The sequence below is a fragment of the Neopsephotus bourkii genome, unplaced genomic scaffold (assembly GCF_033783945.1).
Source record: "Neopsephotus bourkii isolate Nb327-2 ecotype Australia unplaced genomic scaffold, CSIRO-AGI_Nbou_v1 NB_1350, whole genome shotgun sequence".
NCBI lineage: Eukaryota > Metazoa > Chordata > Aves > Psittaciformes > Psittacidae > Neopsephotus > Neopsephotus bourkii.
Window position 1 is genome coordinate 2,253,075 of NW_026901829.1, and position 22,738 is coordinate 2,275,812.

Below are 22,738 nucleotides of genomic sequence, written 5' to 3' on the forward strand. Positions count from 1 at the left end.
CCCGCGCACAGACCGGACCGTGCTGGGGCTCGGGCCCTCGCCGCAGAGGGTGTTCCGCTGCAGGCGGGCGCAGAGCCCTGTGTATATAAACCCGGGCAGCGGGCTGGGGAGGCTGCTAAGCACAGCCGCACCTCGGCTCGCTCGCCAGCCCCGCGGCTGAACCCCGGCGCACCAGAGCCTGGCAGCGACCTGCCCATGGGCTCCCGCCTGCTGCTGGCACTGCTGCTGCTGCTGCTCCAGGCAGGTGAGTACCGCCGCCCGGCCCCTCGCCCTCCCCGAGCCTCCGCTTGCCGCCAGCTTTGCCCGCCTCACGGCAGGCACCTCGCCCAGCTTTGGCCAAGAGGGAAACAAAGCGCTGCTCCACTCTCTCCAGCTTTAATAGCAGGGGCTGCGTAAGTGAGCCGCCTGCCCACCTTGCTAGCGGTCCACATTGCTGGGGCTGTAGAAACACAGCTCATTTTCCCTCTGCATGGGTTCGTGCCACAAAGTTGTTGGTATCTCTGTCTCTTCATAGACATCATAGAATAGTTAGGGTTGGAAAGGACCTTGAGGTCATCTAGCTCCAACCCCCGCCATGGGCAGGTGGAAGTACCCTACCAGAGACCATGGAGTACGCAGTTTAAAATGTATCTGAAGTTAAAATAATTTCTCAAAAGGCTGTTAAAAAGGGCCATAAACGTCTGCTAACACAAAGCCCTCATACGCAGAGACTGTTACACTGTCAGGACTGAGGTTATACCTGCAGTACAGTTCTGAAATAAACACCTAAACCTTGACTTAACCCACAGCAGAGACTGCCCGTTTAAGCAGGAAATAGAATGTGTGAGTTGTCAGATCCACCTCTGCTCCCCTCCCTGCAGGTATGTTCTTTGCTAAGGTGCCCCATTAGTAGTATAACTAATGGCTGGGCATGCTCCTTAATGGCTAAATGCACGCTGCTAGGGAGATGCAGACCTTTTCAGGGCTTTCCCGGCTGTTCTGTCTTGAGCTGCCCAGCATAGAAAAAGCAGTTTCAGTTCTTGGACAGGTGATTAGCCATGCACCTGAATACTGAAGCTTACTTGCTGGGGCTGACCTCGCAGCTGCAGCAACACATCAGCTCAAAGCCCAGCCGGCCTTCAAAGAACAGAGGGGGAACATCAGAGGCTGCCTGGATGCTGGAGTGGCTTCAAGCTCTTGCAGAGTGCGCAGCCCTAAGCACACTAACCAAGTCTCTTTGACTCAATTTGACTTGATCCTCAGAAATACCCCTAAAAGGAGAAAGGTCTTTCTTCTGGGTGAGCTGCAGTTACCTTACACCAGCCTTAGCCAGTGACCAGCAGACCAAGAGGTCAGCAACAGACAGCCAAAAAACCTGCAAGCTGCTTGTCAAGAGGCCTGAATGCCTACAGAGAAGGTTTTGTTTCCACTTTGAGGGTCTGCAAACTGCAACAGGTTGAAAAAGTGTGATTTTAACCCAAAATCCAGGGCAGCTCACTGCTTGTGATTTCCCCTGGGGCACCTGGGAGCTGAGCCCCTTTCTAACTCCGGAGCCCCACTGTTTAAACAAGGGAAATAGGTCGTCTCTTAGTTTTGAATAACACCCGTCTAATGTGTTTTTAGCATGAAACCTGAACACTCAAGCAGTGTTTAGGTGAGCAGCGCAGTTACTTTTTCAGGAATGTGCACTTAATCCCTGAGGAATGCTCTGGGAAGCATAAGGAGGCTGTGTGAAACCCATACCGGCACAGCCTGAGGCACCAATCGCAGGATGGGAAATGGTGTGGGGCAGCACTCCACTTTCTGAAGGAGTGTTGGCCTGTAGAGAGAGAACAAAGCCCTGCCTTGTCCTGCATGGGGAGAGACCCTCCTTGCCCTTGCCGGTGCCTCGATCAGGCTAGAGGGGTGAGATAGCCCAAGGAATCCTGGGTGTGAAGCCCAAGGAAAGGGATTAGAGGCTGGGTTTTAAAAGGAAAGCAACAGTTTTAAATAGTATTGCATCCTCGGGTGGTTTAGGGGATTAATTAGTCTGTGTTTGCACAGCACTTTGAAGAGGTCAAACGTGCAGGAGGCAAAGAAACTTCAGTAGCGGGTTCCCAGCTCCCAGCATCACCTCCCTCTCCGTCTGAGTGCGCTGCAAAGTACCCCCCATTCCAGCAGGCTTTTCTTGTTGGGGTGGCTGTGCATGGGTGGGATGAACTGATGGGGTAGGCGGTCAGTCTGTGGGGTTCAATACTAGTGGTGAGTACTTTGCCATGCACGATAGAACAGTGCAAAGTGCTCTTTGTCCTTCACAGTGGACACAGGCAAGAAATACCCTTGTCTGTCACTATCCTTAACATGATAAGCACCAGCGTTTGCAGCTGAGCATCAAAGCTGTTTGAGCATTAGGGGCAGGGCACTCCTGGTTTCTGTAAGGGTCACTGCAAGGCAGAGCCTGTGATTTCTGAAGAGTTGCAAATTAACAAGTGGAATCACAACCCTGCTGGAAAGACTTGTACCTCGAAACCACCCCAACCGGTTTGGGGGTCACTGGCACAGGACATGGAGCTCCTTTTGCCAAAGTTAATGCAGCCAACCTGATGTTATGACTTACATGGAATGTAATAACGGAAGCAGAGGTAAGTGTTGCCAGCACCTCCAGATGCTCAAAAGAAAGTTGATACACATACATCTTGGCTTATGTAGGCGCTCTATCCTGGACAACGCGTACTTTACAGGCTCAGGGACTTGTAGCTGACCCTACATAAATTAATAGTACTGTCAGCTTTTTGTGACCTGGAGAAGGGGTTAAAACATCCAGAATAGTAGGGGAAACCTGGATAATATAAGGCACCTTGGGCAACACAGAAACTTCTTTTTTGCTTAGAGCCCAGGTTAGGTCTGGTTGCACACTTGTGCTCTGCTGTTCCACATCCCACCTGGGACCACAGCATAGCGAGTAAGGTGTCCCAGGTTTGGGAGCTCTGGGGCGCAGTGAAGCCCAGCTGGCTCTGCATGGTGCTGGCACAGGCACTATAAAGCCAACAGCTTGGGCTACGTGATCTGTTAAACCAGGTACACTGCTCTCAGGTGCCATATAGCTGCACCAGAGCTAGGGAGTCTTGCTTGAACTGAGCTCTCTCTGCAGAAATAGCTGGCTTGGGTATTTCTGCATCCAGCCCCCAGATAAGGCCCCACACAGTCTACTTTGCAGGCTGAATGTCATGGCTAATGAGATTGCCAGGGTTCAACCAACCCAACCAAACAAAAAAATCCCCCACTAAGGACTTAGGAGGATCATGTGAGGCGTTTTCAATCCTTGTGTGTAGCCATGTCCTGTCTTTGCAGTTTGGAAAGGTGCTCTGGGAAAATCCCATTCACTGCACACCCGAGGAATCATTGAATTGGCAGGAGCTATATCGTGTGGCACAGGACGGTCTCCCTTGGCGTATATTGGCTACGGATGCTACTGTGGACTGGGAGGACATGGCTGGCCTAAAGATAAAACAGACTGGTAAGAAGAACCTCAACTGCGTGTCCAGAAGCAGTGCAGATCTCCCCACTCTTCCCTGTATATACTATGGTGACTCCACGGACTCACTGCTACCTCACAGAGAGGGAATTCAGTACATACGAACATCACCGGGGAACTGTGAGGACTCATGTATCACTTGGTGTTTGAATGAGGGCTTAGCTACCTTCTGAATGGGACCAAAGCTCTTGGGGCTATGTGGGGTGGAGGGCAAAGGAGTAATCAGGATATGATTTCCTGAAATAGTTGCATGTTTATTCATAGAGAACAAGCCCTTCCTGAAAAAAAAGGGGAGTGATCAAGGTATTTGGAGGGTTGTTTCACTAGGTCCTGAAAATGGCTGTGATGGGAATATCAGTGTTCAACCTCTGGAAGAAATCCAAATCATTGCAGGGAATAATAAACCCCGTTGCCTTCATTGCCTGTTAATTCACACCAAATAGAGGAAGAACAACAACAGGGGAGAGCATTGTGTTATTTCCCCTTTACTTGGTTGGTAGGGAAGATGCTGTGCTTACTCCTGAGGCTACAGGCAATGAGTCTAGGAGGTGTTGCAATCAAAGGTTTCTTCCTTGTACTTTGCAATTAGCATACATTTAAATCTTGAGCATGGTGGACTTTTGTGTGCTCTGAGCCTGTTATCTGCAATCTTGTCTGCTTTGGAACTTCACAGACAGAGCACATGAATCTGTTTATCTACAGTCTATAGGGTGTGTGCTACTAATAGGCAAGTGCAGCTTTTAGCAGAGGTGAAGGCACTCCGGGTGTAAAGGTGTAGATCATTAGGGAGGAAACTGAGCTTCCCACAGTATCCAGCTGCTGGAGACATTTCACATTGCTACAGAACCAGACTTTGCTGAATTGGCAGGACAGAAAAAGCGTAAAAAAGGAACAAAAGATGCCAAGGTTAAAGACCAGCTCCTCTGTGGGCATGAAAGAGCAAGAGTCCCTTGAAATTAGTGGAACTGTCTTCACTGATGTAGTGAAATGTTTCACTGCCAAAGCCCTCTCATCGCATCCCAAATTTGTATCTATGAAACGTTTAATCTATGAAATCTATGAAATCTATGAATTCATGTGTGAATAGGGGACTTAGAAATGATGAGTAGCTGCCTATAGAATGTCATTGTTTTCATGTGTAGAGATTTCTTTTACTTTTCAGTACTACCTCTAGACTGGCTTATCACCACCTACAGCAGTGTCTGTAAGGTGTAATTTTTGTTAGCCCTGTACCAGCTCTCATAAGCAGGCCTTTAAAGTAAAGCATGACTTCACTCATCTGGAGTACTTCTTTTACTGAAGAGCTAATGCCCAAAAGCTGTTTTCCATAGAGGTTGAGTGACCCCCAAATTTAGGTGACTCTGGGAGATGCAAGTGGTCAGCACTCCTGAAAAACAGCCAGAGGGAATAATATATGGACACACGCTCATCAGCCGGTGTTTCTGCTGCCGTTTGACTTCCATGGAGTATGTTTTTCATCCTAATGGCAGAAAATGAGACTCTGCAACTGGAAATGCCTCAAAACACCAGGTGGTTTGTAAAAGGGAAGCTTGATCCTTTATGTGCATTCATTATTTTTCCTTATCTGCAACGGGGCTGCAAAAAAATACTCAAAACAAAACAGAGAACCAAAACCAACAAAAAGGTTTTCAGTCAGGTTCTTAGCTAGGAAGAACCAGCAACGCCCCGGTTGTAGATTTAGCCCTAAAAATTCCCATTTCATGGTTGCTGGAGGAATCTTCTGTTACTGAGCACTGCTGCAAAGCTCAGTGTTGTTGGGTACCTGTGTCTGCCAAAGTGACCACGTTCTTCATATTTGCCATTCTAAAACAGAAGGAAAGCAGAGTGGCAAAATGACTGGCCAAGGGTGACAAACACTGTTTCAAATTACTCATCCCCTTGACACTTCTCAGTGTGTTACTGAGACCCTTACAAAAGGAGTAATTTTCTTGTGAGTAATTCAGTCAATCTGTCTAGACAGGGCTTGAGTGTTTCCGAACACCTCTTTTCTATGGGAAAATTAAAAATACCATTGAGTGGGTAATTCTTTTATAGGGTTTATTCCACACACTGACTTTGATGTGGTGCTCTCAGTAACTACCATTTCACTCTTTTCCACTCTCATTGTCCCGTCACTTTGAGCCATAACAGCATCCCCTCTGCATAAAGTCAATAGATTTCTTTCTCCTTCTCCTTTGTGTTCCCCTGGATGGCTGCAGCACTCATTTTGTAAAGCAGGACCTGAAGATGCTCAGCATCTCCTTGAAAACACCAAATGCTATGAAAAGCACAATGGCATATATGAGTTAAAGCAAAACAAAAGGATGTACAGCAGTGACAGTGCTGTTATCTTGACAAACACAAAGTGACAAATTCTTACCTTAATGGCATTTGCTGAGCAGCAGGGATCTGGCCAACTGATTCCTGAGGACCAGCTGGAGCTGTCTGTAGCCATTAGGGCTGTCTCATAGCCCAGACCTGATGAACAGGTTGTTTGCTAAGTAGATGACACAGTTGTGTTTGCTTTCCATACCTGTTGAGCAGTGCTCCCACATAGTGTTGGCTGGCTCTGTTTGCATGGGTCTAACAGAGCATTAGCAGATTGTCAAAAGCTTAACACCACACTCTGACCCAGGTGCAGGAAAAGGCATTTCCAGATAGGAGGGGACCATCTGAAGGTGGCAAAGGGCAGTGATAAGTTTCATCAGTCTTCATTCTCTCACAGTGCAGTTTCAGCACATCTGAAAGAGGTGTTTGTCAAATATGAGCCAGTCTTCTCACTTTGTGTTGATGTGACGGGTATCATCAGGAGGAACTGGGGTAATGGGAAGCAGAATGGTCCTGCAGAATTTACGCAATCCACTGATTCTGCCAAGCCAGATGCAGAGCAGCAAGTTCTCACAGTTAGCTAGCACATCTCTCTAGTGCTCATTTTCTTGTCCTTGCCTGATTCACAGACCATCTTTTGCCCTCTCCAAGACCTGTTCTCACTTCTCCTACCTCTTTTTCTGTTAATTCCCTCTGTCTCTCCATGAAGAGCACTTTCATTCCCTTGGCACACAGGCTCTTATCTACTTCCTTTGCCTGTCTACCTTGAGGTTGTTCCTCCTCCCCACACTCCTCCATCACTGACACCAACTTTACCAACTTGACTTGACTGATTCACTCCCCAGACCTCACAAACCCTACAATTTCTACAGCTCTGCCTCAGCTCAGCCTGATTTGTGGCTCTCCACCATGGCCTCATGTGCTCTGTGTCCCATATATGTGACACTGATGATGGGCCTGCTCTGCCATCTGTCATCCCCCTGAGAATGGATGAGACTGTGCTGCTGGTTCAGGTACATTAGCCAGGATGCCCTGGGCTACAGTAGCTCCTCCAAATGACACAAGCCTCAGTTGTAGTTCACTGCTGTAGTCCATCCCTGTCGTATTATATGACACTCTGTATAGGGACTCAAACATTGGAGAATGCTGAAGCTTTCACTCTGTCCACAAGGCTGCAAATTCTTCTCTCCTTTGGCTTTTCATCTCTAACCTCTTCAGAACAAGCCCAGGAGTGAGGTGTTACTGGACCAACAAAGATCTGAACCACAGCCTCTTACTGCCATCTTGTCCAACAGAACTGGTTCTATGGGCTGAATAAGGTTTTCTCAATTACAGCAATTGCTGTAACTCCTCATGGGAAAGCATCTAGATACATATATCCCATAGGTCTGAGTCCCATTCTGAAGTCCTTTGAGGAGCTGGCATGGAAGAAGATATTAGTCTGCTCCTGATACCCTACATTTCAAGGTTTCACAACACAGTGAGTAGTCTGGACATAGTTATCACACAGGTTTCATCTTCGTGAGCTCAGAGAAAAAAGGCATTTTGTTGGGAGACTCCTCTGTGGGATGAAATTGTTACTTCCAGCTACTAAACTGGGAGCCCATTCAGCAGGGAAAGCACACTGGACTAAATTCAGCCTGTGCGTAATCACAGCAGCTTGAATGAAGGCTAAATTGGAGCCGACTGGTCCCATCCTGTTTTCCCTTTCACATGATTCCCCTGATCTCATTCCAGTGATTTTATTAGAATTTGCATCAGTGGTTGATGCACTTCAAAATAGTTTTACATTTTCCCCTTGGCTTTATCACCTCACACTGCTCACCAGCCTCATAGCTGTAAACCAGTTTCTGAGAGGAAAAACTCCTGCAGCCAAATGATGAAGTCTGCGATGGTCCTGAGTGCTCGGGTAAGGTACTGGGCAGCTCCCGATGGGTCCCCTGAGAAGCCCTGCTTCCTGCACAAGGGACCTTTGTCCTCCTTGCAGGGTTGTCCCACATTCCAGAGGGACACAATGATGGATCCCAGACTTTTACTGACTTTTCAGGTAGGTTGGCCTCAGGTCTTGAAGACAGCAGTCAAAGTTTTCAGCTGGATTTGGTAATCTATGGGGAGCCAGCACAGCTGTGCTCCCTTTGCACCACCTCATCGGCGTCTTGAACAGATGAACATCAAGACTCAAGAGCTTCTCTGAAAGCTGTCTGCTCTTCATTTACCCCTAAGATCAGCCTGCTGTGATGCTTCCCAGTCAGTAGAGCAGTTTCTCTGTAAAGTCCCAGTGATCTTGCAGGGACGAGCTTCTGGAAATGCAGGAGATTGCTCCTCTCCGGCTCCAGCCTCTGAGCTTGCACCATTGAAACAACCTCTGTTATTCGGCAGTGGACATTTCTAGCTGCTGAATATTCTCTTGGTGTATTTTGAGCCCCTGAATTACCAGAATAAAATTCAAGCGGGGTCAAATGGTCTATAAATTCTTAATTGACAGTGGGAAGTATCTCACTGACCAGTCTGTAGGACAGACTGAGCTAGTCACCCTCAGCCCCCTCTATGGTCAATGAAATGCAACTGCACTTGCAAATGCAATGTTTTTCACCTACGTAGCTTTTTGTAGTATAGTAATATGAACTGTGCCCCAGACATGCATAAATGGAGTACAGTTCGGTGCCTTAGCTGTGGATGTTTACATTGAGGCATCGGCATTGAGGCTGATGAGTTTGTAGCCAGCCCTCAGAAACTGGATGGATCAAAGGCTGCAGGCCCATGTGAACTGAAGAGATGAAGCTGCCTGGTGATGCTGAGGATACAAAACACGTCCTGACTACAACTCCTGGGATGGGTCTGAGCCTGAGCCAGGGAGCCGCGATCACACTCTTCATGGGAACATACCAGGTCCCTTCCAGTGAGATTAGCATGTATTGACCACACCTGCCTTTCTGAGGGCAAAAGCTCAGAGGAAGCAGCACAGTGGTCATGGGAGCAAATATGGCATTAATGAGCTCCTGAGCCATGTAGACATTCACAGGGATGACAGGATACTGGTTCATCAACAGATCATTTACTGACAAGGTAGAGCAAACACTGCTGTTGTGAGCTGTGTGTGACTGCAGCACTCCTGAGTACACCCCTGAGCATGTCATGCAGGAGGATGTCCAAGCTCTGCCTTTTATTCTCCCACAGGTGCTGCCACAGGCACGACTGCTGCTATGACAAGGCAGAGAAGGAAGGCTGCAGCCCCAAGATGCAGCGCTACCAGTGGGCATGTGAGCAGAATGCCGTGCAGTGCGGTAAGGAAATGCTTGCTTGCTTCGGGTTCACTTCGTTCCCTCCTTGGCAGGCACTAGGCTGACCTAAGAGCTCTGTGGGCCTCAGGGGTAGGTCTGTTGTATGCTGAGCTGGTTTCAAAGCCGCTTTAGGCAGCATCTGCTCTCCTGCAAGCTCTCTGCCCATCCCTTGCCTGGATCGCTAGGCTTGCCAAGAGTCCCCAGCTGGAGCTAGAGGAAGGCTGGAGCTCCAGCACCACCATTCCAGGTAACCTGAGTCCTCCTGAGGCAGAGGAGTGGGAGTTGGGGCCATGGAGCCCACACATCAGCCATCTCAGTGTGGCAGGGATGCAGATGCTTCTCTGGAGGCTCTGCACTCATTCCCATTAAGCATGCCTGCTCCTCACTGACCTCCCCCCATAGCCGTGTGATGGTCTGCAGGGGTGGTCTTCCCATGGCAGTTCTGGCCCTCCTTCCAGCAGGGCTGTTCACTCTTTTACTTACCACTGTCCCCTGCTGGAGAAGAGCTGTGCTGTTACACGTGGATGCAAGACAGGTGAAGGAGGGTGCCAGCGTGCACCTGTGTCGCATGTGGGGCTCCAGCCTAAAGCCCTGGGGCTGCAGCAGGCATTTTGAGGATTGCAGAATCAAGTGCTCTTGAGGTCTGCAGGCATACAGCAAGTGTAGGCTGTGCTCAGCTCTACAGCTGGCACCCAGCCAAGGTCTTCAGTTGCACAGGCACAGCCCATCAGTGGCTCACACCAGTTTGTTTTGACATACACCAGATGACTTGAGTCTTAGAATTTGTCACTTCTGTTTCTAAGTCTCCAAAAAGTTCCTGGTGGTAAAATCCATTGTGGAACACTTTGAAAGGTTGAAAAGAAACATGTGAGAGTAAAACTTGTTCCCATTCCACCCAGGATACTCCTTGTACGTTAAAAGACTGTTTGTCTTTATCGGAATTCCATAGGCTACTTGGGCAGTCTTCAGCCTCTCCAGCAGCTAAAAATCTGGTAGCAGGTATGAGACAGGGCACAGCACATCTGCAGCTGCTGTTTTCCAAGTGCCAGCACAACCTATTAAGTACAAAGTGCTGGCTAAAGAATGGCTAAATGCTGGCTAATGTTTTAATGTATGACTCCTCTCCCCCTCACTTACCCATATTTCCATAGCTAACCAGTATTTTCTGCTAGCTATTTTTTATATGGAAAAAAGAATTCCTGTTTCTTTTTGCTGTGAAGGAACAACCCTCACTGCACATGCGAGATGTACTATTGAGCCCACCAGACACGTGCAATGTCTGTCCCATAAAAGTGCACAGGGCTGCAGTTGCTCCAACCTGGCTAATGAGCATTAGTTAAATGAACACCATTAATTCCTTAGACTGATGTCCAGACAAGGCCTGACAAACATCCATTAACTGTTCTCCACAAGCCCTCATCAAGCTTCACTTCTCCTGACATCCCCCATGGGAAGGAACTCCAGAAACATGTTCAGAAGGCAAATTTCCTACCTCAGGCTACCGCACAGCAGCTCTTTTTGGGGTGTGAAGGTATAGTACCTGATCCCATTCAGACAAAAGAGGTACAAGAGCAACTCATGGAGCATGAGTGGAGGATATCTGGTGGGTGCTTCTACACCCTCAGGTTTCCAAATGTCCCCGTGGGAGACTGCTCCTTTCAAAGCAGCATTGTTTTACCTTTGAAATTGGCCTGGTTTGCAAAGGGAGGAGTTAGCAGGGAAATGGACTGACTGGAGGGAAATGGAATACTTTTAGCTCAGGCTAAGCTAAAATCATATTTAGCTTCCATCACTGAACTAAGCCCCCATTGTTCACACAGCTCTGAGCTGGGCAGATTTGTACAGGCATTGCCAGTTTATGTTTAGGGGCTACTTTCTGGTGCTCTTGGTGACAGTTAGGGTCAGACCTATCAACAGAGACAGCACAGGGGAGGGTCAGATCTACACACATACAACTTGTTGGCCCTTCTCTCCTCCTGCTCCCACAGCCTCTGTTCCCTCAGATTTGCTTTATTATGGAATAGTTCCTCCTGAAACTGTTTCTTGCCTTCATCCAGAATCCCTCATTCTTCACTCACATTTCCTTTTGCAGATAACCTGACAGACCGGTGTGAAAAAATGGTGTGTCTGTGTGACCAAGAGGCAGCCAAGTGTTGGGGAGCAGCCCCATACAACCCACACTTCGTCCTCTGGCCAGACTTTTTATGTGGACAGACTCATCCCACCTGCCATTTCGGATATGGGGGGCCAGAGTAGGTTTTTTCAGGACCTTTCTTATAACCCTTTGAATCTGAAGGCGCTGGAATAAAATTTTACCTTTTTTACCAGGGATAACAATGGTGTGAGAGAATTTCTGTCAGGACAAGGTTTACGGGGAGGAGAGACAGGGTAACATACATGCTGAAGGGTAAGATCCTGCTCTGATCATGGCCTTCCCAGAAATAGAGGGTTTGGTCTGCAGCGTAGTGGGAACGCATTACCCATCACCAAATGGCTTTTTTGTCCTTTCACATTGCCTGACCTGCATTCCACACACATGATCTGGAAAACACATAGAGGCTTCTGCTGGGCTGTCTTGTTAAAACAAACCAACAAAGAAAGAAACCATTTCTGTGAAAGATACACCAGCCTCGGAAGTCCTGGGGCACGCCAAACTGGAAGCAGAGTGACCCGCTTAATTTTCCTGGACCTGCAGAAGAGGGGACATCAAAGAGGGAGGAAGCCTCCTTATTCTTTATTTTTGCTTGAAGGGATTTTGCTTCCCACCAGAAGGAAAAGCAGAGTCTGGCCCAGGGCAGGGCTCCATCCTTTCTTGCATGGTGTGTGTGTGTGTTTTCTTAATTTATATAGCCAGCTGTCTTATCCCTCATGTTCCTGCCTCATAGCACTGGGGACCCTTCTGAGATGTGTTCGGAGGTAAGCAGAGTTATGCTGGCCTACTGCTGTTGCAAAGCCAGCACGGGTTTCTGACTTCTACTTGCTAGCAGGCAAGAGAACTTATTCCCTACCCAGTACACATGCTTCAGAGCTGATATGGTGCTCTCCTATACATACAGGAGGTGCTCTCCTATATTGACATACCCCCTGGATACTGATCACCTGGGAATCAGATATTTTCCTGTCAGGAAATGGGGACTGTAGAGAACATTAGTCACATCAAACAAATCTTTCATCGCTCATTTTAAGGGCATTACAGGCTTATATTGAAACAGTAAGTTTCCTTCTGGCAAAAGTAAAACAAAATCATATTCTTTCAGCCCCAGGTAGCTATATTCAAGTTGGCCACCTTTGTCTTTTTGGTACAAACCTGTAGGCTGGAGCAAGCCTCTCTCTGTCTCATGAGACTCAACTTGGAGTATTGTATATAGTTTTGGTGTCCTGTACTTAAGGACATGGAGCTGTTGGAGCAAGTCCAGAGGAGGGCCACAAGGAAAATAAGGGGGCTAGAGCACCTTCCATATGAGAGTTGGGGCTGTTCAGCCTGGAGAAGAGAAGGCTGCATGAAGACCTCATAGTAGCCTTCCAGTATCTGAAGGGGGCTACAAGGATGCTGGAGAGGGACTCTTCATCAAGGACTGTAGTGATAGGACAAGAGGTAACGGGTCTAAACTTAAACAGGGGAAGTTTAGATTGGGTATTAGGAACAAATTCTTTACTGTGAGGGTGGTGAGACACTAGAACAGGCTGTCCAGCACAGCTGTGGTTGACTCATTCCTGGTAGTGTTCAAGGCCACTTTGGACAAGGCCTTGAGCAACCTGCTCTAATGGGATGTCCCTGCCCATCCAGGGGGATTGGAACTAGCAATCCTAACGGTTCTTTGATTCTATCAAGCCAACAGGACAAGAGCCTCTATACTGGGAAGTGGAGACAGATAGGAGTCACGGTTGCACTCCCAGAAACAACACATTTGATTTTCTGGGTAGGTGTTAGCAGCTGGGGAGCTGTGGGGTCTGGGTAGGTCAGCCTCCTTCTGTCTCTTCTGAAGCACATCTAACAAACTTCAATACTACCTTTAAAATAAAAAGCAGTGGCAGGGAAAGACGCAATGTACCTCATCAGAGCCTAAATTCAGAGGTTATGAGGCCAAACTAAGTGGGTTTTGGCAGGCAATAATACAAATTTCTTCACAAAAGGCTGTTTTGCTCCTGGCTGCAGGAGGATGCTGAATATGCCACTGTGTCTGAAAAGCTGCAGGAAAAAGAAACAGACTAACAAAAATAAAATGCCAAAGACATGTATTGAGGTAAAGGCTTTTATTCCATCTAGAGCTCCATTTTTGGCTTATGGGGTGTCAGAAGTTGTTCCACCTGCAGGTTTTGTATCTTCCAGTGACTCTTGTAAAGCTGCACCTCAAGCTACACAGAGCAAGGAGGAGAATGATACAGAGTTAATACAACACGATAAACTCTTCCAAGGTTTCCTGGCAAGTAAGGAAGTTGTGACACTGTTCCTACGGAGGGTTTGCAAGGGGATGATGCTGTGTGGGCAGCAGTAGCCACGGGGTGTGGGTGTGTGTTTCGGCAAGGGATGGGAAGACTGCCCGATAAGGGAAGCAGAGCCTCTCCACCACGCTGGCCATCAGGTGGCGGCAGCGGCACAGTGAGTGTTGAGAGCATCTTTCCCTCCAGGGATTTCTTTTCTGAGCAGGAGGTGGAAGATTTTTGGGTGCTGGAGTAACACGTGCAAACCACACAGCTCACCACTGAAAGCAGAAAGTCAGCTGGGCTCCGTCTGAAACGCAGACCACATCCTGGTTGTGCAAAATAGGAACTAGGCTCGTTTCAAAACCCAGCCTTCAGTGTCAGTCTACTCTAATTGGGCCGGCTGACAGAGGTGGAAAAAACAGGCGAGCTTTCAGGTTCATCAGTTACTTCTCGGGTCATTTATTTGGCTCATATCTAGACATGGATGTATCTAGTTTTCCCAACCTGATCGGTTGATCTAATAACAGATATTACTAGGCTTTCAAAACCACACCTCAAACACACACTTAGGCCATTACAGGCTTTCTGTATCCAAAGCATTACAAGAATACAGATGCAAGCACATAGTTGGTGGGAGGAAGAACCATCCTTCAGCATGAACCTAGAAGAAGTGAAGGGGACCCAGGACTTCATTAAAAGAAGCAGCAGCATCTCATCAAACAACTCTGCTGAAGTGGAAGTTAAAGAAAATCCTATTGTTTTGTTTATAGGAACTCATTAGGCCCATGCATGAAGCTCTACCCTACATAAACAAAGAACTATTTGAAAAAGAGAATACAGAGCCAGCCCTGTTAGAGTTTCATCCATGTTGCTTATTTCCTGAACCAGGTACTGTGTCTGACCAGAAGTAAGTGAATGGCTAATTCCTGCTTAAGTTCAAAAAACAGGTACCTTTGGAAACAGATGATTTGGTTCATCTTTCTGGCAAGGTATTCCAGGCTTTGGCTTGTGTTTCTTACCTTGGTGAGAGCCTTGTCTCATGCAGAGGACACACCTCCTCAGCTGGGGGGTTAAAATAACGATCAGAACCATTATTCCTCCAACACCAGCTGCCACAACCCCGATGATTGTTCCAATGGATTCTTCTATACCAAACAAACCTGGTGGAGAAGGAAGGTACAGAGAGTAACAAGATGTTGTCCAGACAAGTATAGGCAATGCAGCCAGCATGTTTTCTGCACTGGCTGCAGAGGAACCTACTTACGGTGATATCAATTATGTCTATGTCTTGTCTAACACGAAATCATGGACTTCTACATGGGAGAGAGTGTATTGCACTATGGAGCTCAATTTTTATTTTATTCCAATTTAAGAAGCTGCTACACTTCCTGGGGATTTAGATAGGACAGCCCCAACTCTCTTGCAATCTCCCTTAACAGCTAGATGCTATGGCAAAAGATGCTGCTGCAGAGATAAGAAATGAATATGCAAGTTAGTGGGTTGGAGAGAAACGATATCCAAAAAAAGGAGTTTGGAACTGTTTTCTAAGACAGTATCTTGACACCTGTCACTCACGGAGGTTCTGCTAAACAGAGATGTGAGTATAAGAGAACTTGTCTGGCTGTTTCATTCTTGGCACTGACAGTGATTTTAGTGATAAAACTATTCCTTCTCTTTTGGTTGTAAATGCCCCTCTTTATAATAATACCCATGGGACTGCTTACAGAGGCAAGCCAATCAAAATTAGCTGGTCTAACAAAAATAATGAGAAATGCTATGGAGCAATTACACTCCATGATACAAAGCCCTAACTGGCAGAGGCCAAACAGGCCAACCTCTTTCTTTTTGCATGTGTGTAGACCAGCTCTGGAGAAGAAAGAAGAAAAAATAAGTAAATAACATTAAATATTACCTAGAGCTCTCCTGATCCTGAGCTTTGTGCCATCTCCTCTCACCACCATCCTGTCTGGAAGCGTAACCTCACAGAAATAAATACCATGGTCGCTGATTGTCACATTGAGGATCACCAGGGAGGCATCCCCTTGGGACAAGTCTCCACTCATGAAAAACCTGGAGTTATTTGTCAAGATGGTCACGTTGTTCTCTAGCAGGTCCATCTGCCCCTTTTCATCTTCCTTGTACCACTTCACCATCAGGTCAGTCAGGGAGGGATGCCGTGGACTGCTAAAGTGGCAATTTAAGACCACAGTTTCACCCTCTTTGGCTTTTTCCTTGGCTGGTGTTTGAGTCACCAAAAGGTGCCATGGCTCAGGTGTTGTCAACAATGAAGGCTGTGCTGCAATGCCAGTTCCAGCTGCATTCTCCTTGCTTGCAGTTCCACTGACACTGATATCTGCACCAGGAAAAAGAAAGAAGAGGAAGGTTGAGGGTGATATGACAAACCTTCCATCTGCTCCTGAATCCTAACTAGCACAAAGAATGGTTCCTGGAATTAGGACTTGAGGGTAATCACTATTATGATGATAGGCATTTTCTTCCTAGTTCCTGCTCAGTTTATAGTAATGTGTACAGATAGGTCTTTTGCTGATCCTCAGTTCCTTTCTACTGCCATACTAGAGGAAGAGTAATGCCATTGTCCAATGGCTTTGGGTGAAATTTAGAACCCATTCAGCCATATTTCCACATAGAACACTAATTTCTTTCTTTCCACCCCAATAGGTCTTGGGGCCTAATGTTCCTGCTTCAACTGCTTTTGAGGCAAAGCAAAAAATGTACATACACTTACACACAGGCAGCTTTGTTCCGACAAGTACAGTGAATATATGCGTATCTTAATGCAGCTGCCTGCATCCCAAAATGTAATGTGAGTGTCTCAGAAGTTTTGGCACATGCTTCCAGTTTCAGGCTGGGAAATCTTGAAATTGATGGCAGAATCTCCATTGCCAGAAACTGAACGCCCATCAGATCCTATCAGCTACTTGGGGGATGGCACTTTAACATCCTGCAGGTACTGATACTGAGGATGATATCTATCCTTTGTGAAGGGACCACATTGTCCTGCTAACCTCTGTTAGAAAAATATGGACAACATGCCTGTATACAGATTTAAACCTGCCTTCTCTTACTCAGCTTCTAATCATAGTACCAGACAGCCTCGAGATAAGAGTACTGTGAGTAGATCTCATTTCTGGAAACAAGCCTGGGCTCAGAAGATGAGGGGAATAGTTGCTGTCTCAAAAAGAGGGAAAAACAAACTGTTGAAAATAAGCCAACAGCTGTCTCTAAGAAAGTGTTCGGACCAATTTTTGGAAAAGGTTCTCCTGCTGTTTTATTCCCTTCAAGTGAAATAGTCCCCCTTCATACTAGATGGACGTCCCAAGGACTGCAGACCATTCCACAGTGTGGAATTTGATTTTCCATTGTCTTGAGTCTTTCATTGCCATCCAAAGGGTATGAAAGCTATTGTCTGGGTCTGGTAAAGCTTCACAATGACAATATCTTTCTATGCTCAGGGACAAATATCTGAGGCAATGGAAAACCAAACGCCTTGATGATTGGTTTGAGAGCTATTTGCATGGCTCCTCCAGGCATGCTTGTACACAAAATCACAGTTATATCCCTAGTTATTGTTATTTATGACTCTTATGGGAGTAGCACTGAGAATCTCTGTCAGCCAGCAGGGCCCTGTTGTTCTAGGTGTCTTATGAAAGGATGGAGTATAGAGCTTACAGTTTAAATATCAGACAAGAGATAACTCATGGATGCAAAAACACGGAATATATAAACTGGCTATGAAATTAGGCATCAGCAAAACATGTGAAAAATCTTCAGAGACGTCTGGTGCTCTGTGCTTTTACCTCAAAGTGAAAATCTTGGCCTTGTAACTGGAAGACTGATCCATGGGGACTGGATGCCTGTGATTTAGGTACCCAAGTATTACTGCAGTTTTGGATCCAGTCCCTTAAAACAAGTAGTCCTTATTAAAGATAGTAGATGAGATATTATCATTGTGATCACACACTATCTTACCAATAAGCCCACTGGATCTTCCTGGGGAAATCTGAGGTCAAGATTTTCCCTTTCCAGTTAGATAACTGCATGAATGCAGCAGTCATAAAGTGGAAGTATCTTGACATGGTACTTTGATGAAATACTCGACAAAGCTAATGGTAGCTTGACATACTACAATCTTTGTGCACCAAATATTCTCATGTGATGGATCTGGTTGTTTGTTAGAGTGAATTTGCGCAGTTTTGTCATAAGTACTCTTTTAAAATCTGTTTGTTAACCATTATCATTAACTGAATACTGCTGCTTCAGCTAAAGCATATGTGCTACTGCTACCTTGTTGTCAAGGAATGGCCACAGAATTTCTTGCCCACTACAAATATTCCAGCCTTACCATACACAGCCCCTGCAACACAATTATAATTGTTTATTCCTTTTAGTGATGTAAAAGTTATCATTTTTACACAGTCACTTAGTGGCACAGAGAATATAACTGAGCAGAAACAATGTGTGCTTTGATGTTGTCTCTGTTCATCATGAGTTTTATTTGCACCTCCTGTCATGAAAAACTGGCCTTATCATCTGTTATCCCACATCTTTGATTCAATACAAAGCATGTAACTTAAAGCTAATTAGGAAAACCAAAACGCAAGAGGATTAGGCTGTATTATTTCTTCCCAGCTCTGTTTGGGGGTTTCACTGAGAAGATCACAGCACAGACTCTATTTTTCTTTGTTTCTTTCTTTCTTTTTCTTTTGAAAGGTTGCATAACTGGAACATAATAGTTCAGTGGTATTCGAATACACAATGCCCTTATCATACTGGCATCTGGGAGCATAGCATGCCAAATGCCTTGTTGACTTTGCTTCAAAGCTTTTTTTAAGTCAAGTGTTTCATTAGCAGTGATGTGTGGGTCCCCAGTCATTTGGGTTCCTCAGTCCCTGAAGGAAAAGAATTCAAGGCTTTTTGGTGAAAGCAGTTGAGATAGACAGAGATGCAGCACGGATGGCCTTGTCTTTACCTGAAAACTGACTGGATGATCTAATAGGTCACTGTCATATGACATTGGTTGCTCATGGCCAGCTTTCAACCACAAGGGGAGAAAGCTCTCTGGGACTCCATGTAATGTGACAATGTGCTCCACATTTGGCAGCACTAATAAAGCACCTACTAAGCCATTAGCCTCCCCTTTATAGAATCTTCAGGTGGATACTTTCCCATGTAAGGCCATACCACTGGCTGTGAATGAGAAATGCACACAGGAAGCTAGAGGAGGTGGGACAACAGGAAAGAATAAAATATACCTGCACTCTCTTCCAGCCCTGACACCTCTAATTTACTTTTTGGTGCCTAGAGTATTCCTGAGCAGCACTGCAAGCTGCCAACAGCATCAGGGAAGCAGAATGGTGGCTGGAGGGCAGTGCAAAATTTTACCTCTCTAGTTAAGCGTCCTCTGCTTTCTTCACACTCAATAGATGAAGGAGAGGTTGAGGGCAAACAGGGCTCGATTGCCAACCCACAAACAAATAATCTCATTCTGGAATAACCATCTTTGAGATGGTTTTGTTGGCTTTAGAGCTCAACTTCACACTCCGCTGGTGCCATGGAGGTGCTTTACAAGCTGTATACAGCTCCCAGCTATCTAAGATTAAGTGGTCAGTGACTGCACATTGCTCATTTTAATTTATATGACTTTTGCCCTGGGCTGAGGTTGGCTTTTGCAAATGGACTGTGGCAATAACCAGTTGCTAATACATCAGAAAACCAAAACAAAAGTAAGTTTTCTACCAATGATTATACACATCTTGAGAATGACATAGTCCTTCTGAACATTTATATTAGCTAATCAGGAATGTATCCATAAGGCAAAGTATGTTTTAATGCACTGCACAACACTAGGTATTGTTTTCCTGCATCCCGAAGAAGCCTTCAGTGGAAAGTTGGGTTTTGAAAAAAGAAGAGAACCTCTCAAGCCAAACTGTAGAAGTAGGCTGTATTTCTTCTAATTAAGGAAGGTGGCTTAGTACTCACCCACCAGCAAGAAGAAGAGGATTGAAGATGCTGCAGATCTATAGAGTTTCCCAGTGTTCTGGCTCATAGTTGCTGAAGTATATGGCCTCACCGTCTCTCCCTCTGATAGCACAGGCAAAACAATATGTGTGTGCTATTGCAACAAGACCTCGCATTCTGCCCTGTGAATGTCACACTTACTAAAGTTACCACAGCTTTGAGCTCACAGTGCTCTGCTCTGGATGACAGCCATGTTTGAAATGACAACAATGACTTCCTGGGGGCTGTTCTGATCTCTCCCTGAGAAGATGCTGAAAATGCTCTGAAAGCAGAGGGAAGATAATAACATTGTTTTTCACTTTGGCTTTGTATATACTGCAGCTGTGGGCTGAGTACAGAATATCCAGATACTCAAAAGAAGACCTCTCTTCTGCTGAACCCCTCCATAGTTGAGGTAAGAAGACAAGAGCTTGTACTCCATTTAAGTAAAGGAGGCTGGAGAGGAAAACTTCTAAAGCAGATGGCCTGTCTGCAAAACTAGTAGATGGTGCTCTGGAACACAGTCTAGGTTCACAGAAAGGTACACACACTGCACTGCTTTGTGGGAAGAGCTGCAGCAGCCCCAAACCCTGACCTGTAGCATCCACTGCCGCCTGCAGTGCCACTGCTGTACCAAGCACGTGACATTCTTGCCGGCTGGCTGACACCACTTCCCTCAGCTGCAGGGTCAGGGATTATGGCACACCTTATCTAACCATTCTATTTATCTTTAAGACTATTCAGATAATGGAATTGTACTTGAGTATCCAGTAGAGACTCAATTCCATATCTATTCAAACACATACAAAGCACAATTCAGCAGAGATAGATAGGCAGGAGTATTCCTGCTTTTCTTTGCACTTGAAAGCAAAAAGGACACCAAAAAATGTCCCCACCACACCGTAAGGAAATCTGCCATCATGCTACTGGCATACAGCTTTCTTGAATGTGCTTTTAATGAACTGTCATCTTCATCTTTGCATGTGGATGCTTCTCAGTAACTGTTTCAAGAAATCCCACACCTGACTTGCAAAACTCTGCTGACCAAACATCAAAAGGAACAACTCATTCCTTGAGTGACCACTTGTTGCTCTAGCAACAGTGCGGTAACACTTGTATGGGCAAAAGCAGATAGGCTAAAGGAATCTAAAAGACAAGTATTTATTCTCTGAAACAGGTTGGGAGAGCCAGAACACCTGGGATTACCAGGCAGGAATCACTCCAAAGTAAACTATACATAAGAAGGGAACTGGAACCAAGTGCAGAACAACATAGCACTTCAGTAGAAAGACGGAAGGTAGATTGTGAGGGTGTTCTGAAGGAAGTACTGCCAAACTATTAGTGAGCAAACCCAAAATATCTACAAAAGGAAGAAGTTAGAGGAGTCAAAACCAATCAAGAGTTTGAGGAGGGAATAAGCAGCAGAGCCAAAGGCACCTGGCAGATGAAGAGGAACTGGGGCTGAGTTACTGGCTTAGAGTACTGGCCATGACTGCATGTCAGAGAAGTCAGCGTGGGAAGATGGAGCTGGACCAAAGGATTCCAAACAGTGTCTGAACAGTGTCTGATTCAAACCTAAGTATTTGGTGTCTTTCTAAAAAACTCTCAAGTGTGTTGTGATAGGCGTACTACCTGCAAATGCTGTTTCTGTTCATTTCAGCCTGTAACATCAATTCTCTCATGAATCCTCCATCAAACAGGACATGCCTGAGCATAACTGTCAGGTCAGCCAGCTTTCAACTGAGGGAATACAAAGGGGTTTTAGTCTTGCTGGCAGCCATCAGTTGAACATGAAGCTCTTTCCACTTGGATAACCCAACATGATTCAGGCAGAATCGCAGTTTTTAGACAAAAAGAAAAGTAAACTGGTCCCCTGAGTGTTGTTGACAAAAGCTTAAAAAAAATGAGTTTCTGAGGTCCAAGTTAAGTCAGCAAGCAACAAAAATGAAATAAAACAGACATGCTTTTTCACATTTTCCTGTAAATTTTGGAGACTCACAGTTGGTGGTGTTGTCTCTCTGTGCTGCTGGCAGGGTGGGGAGAAGGAAGAGAACTGGGAGTGAAGTTGAGCCTAAGAAGGGAGGGATGGGTGAAGATGTTTTTAATATTTAGCTTTATTTCTCATTACCCTACTCTGACTCAACTCGTAATAAATTAAACTGATTTCCCCAAGTAAAGTCTGTTTTGCCCATGACAGTGATTGGTGAGTGACCTCTCCCTGTGCTTATCTGGACCTATGACCCTTCTGTTGTATTTTTCTCTCTGTCCAGCTTAGAAGGGGGAGCGACAGAGCAGGTTCAGTGGGCACCTGGCCTCCAGCCAGTGCCATCTCACCACAAAGCTGTCCTGTCTGGGCCTGCAGCTCCGGGGGGGGGAATGTCAGCCACAGGGACTTTTGCTAATGTTATCAGTGGGCAGATATCACATGGCCCAGAGATGTGCCTTCAGGGAAAGCCTCAACCCACTTTCTGGGGAAGTTTCGTGAGAAAAAGGACAGCTGGAAGAAACAGCCCTCCCATGCCAGGCTGCTGTACTCCTTCCCTTGGACATCCGTCCATCCATCCGTCCGTCCATCCGTCCGTCTGTCCATCCATGTATCCATGTTCATTGTCTTCCATCCAGCCCCCCAGCAAGGTGGTGATTTCTTTCCGGGTCACAGGGCTCTCCATTTTCCTGTGAGGTGACTTGAGGGCACAGATGTGCAAACCATCATTGCTCTGCTCAGGCTCCCCGGTTTGAGGGGCACGAACTTAATTGGAGCCCAGCTTTTCGAACCTCTGGGTGGTCACTGAAACCCAGAGCAGTTTTAAAGCTGCTCAGCAGCTTTAAAAACGGGAATCGGGGTTTCCTGAAGCGAGTCCCCCACCATTTACTTGCTTCACTTCCCCTCACCCCGGCTCAGCCTGCAGCCTCCCCGCACAGCAACCCCTGGGCTGGGGCAGGCCTCCGCCCGCTCCCCCGCCAGCACCCGCGACGCCGGCCGGCATAGTCGGGACGCGGGGCCCGGCCCAGCACGGCGGCAAGCGGCTGATGGCGGGCTTCCCTTCCCTTCTCTTCCCCTCCCTCCCCGTAGGTGTCCCCGCGGAGCGGCCTCTCGGCGGTGTTTTCCGCTGAACCCTCGTCGCGTTTAAGAACGGCTTTTGCAGCCCCGGCGTTGTTAACTGCCGGGGCTGTGCGCCAGGGGGGGGCGGCG

General features: G+C 46.6%; 2 protein-coding genes across 7 annotated transcripts; one reads left to right on the forward strand and one right to left on the reverse strand.

Moving 5' to 3' along the window:
* Nucleotides 1-106: 106 nt before the first annotated feature.
* LOC133219410 (phospholipase A2-like) lies at nucleotides 107-11,456 on the forward strand. The gene is made up of 4 exons (XM_061366726.1): nucleotides 107-244; nucleotides 3,310-3,475; nucleotides 8,999-9,105; nucleotides 11,195-11,456. Exons 1-4 carry the CDS (start codon nucleotides 196-198, stop codon nucleotides 11,356-11,358), a joined length of 486 nt encoding a protein of 161 aa, XP_061222710.1. The 5' UTR covers nucleotides 107-195; the 3' UTR covers nucleotides 11,359-11,456.
* Nucleotides 11,457-13,704: 2,248 nt separating this feature from the next.
* Nucleotides 13,705-21,597, reverse strand: LOC133219381 (uncharacterized). Of its 6 annotated transcripts, none has more exons than XM_061366666.1 (4): nucleotides 19,528-21,597; nucleotides 15,440-15,880; nucleotides 14,547-14,687; nucleotides 13,705-13,834 (listed from the first exon to the last, which is right to left on the reverse strand). In XM_061366666.1, exons 1-4 carry the CDS (start codon nucleotides 19,592-19,594, stop codon nucleotides 13,800-13,802), a joined length of 684 nt encoding a protein of 227 aa, XP_061222650.1. In that variant the 5' UTR covers nucleotides 19,595-21,597; the 3' UTR covers nucleotides 13,705-13,799. The 6 variants fall into 6 exon arrangements, 3 of the variants coding, with proteins under 3 accessions (XP_061222650.1, XP_061222648.1, XP_061222647.1); XR_009727421.1 differs by adding an exon at nucleotides 16,268-16,553 and having other exon boundaries at nucleotides 13,718-14,687; XM_061366664.1 differs by having other exon boundaries at nucleotides 13,718-14,044.
* Between the last annotated feature and the right edge of the window lie 1,141 nt (nucleotides 21,598-22,738).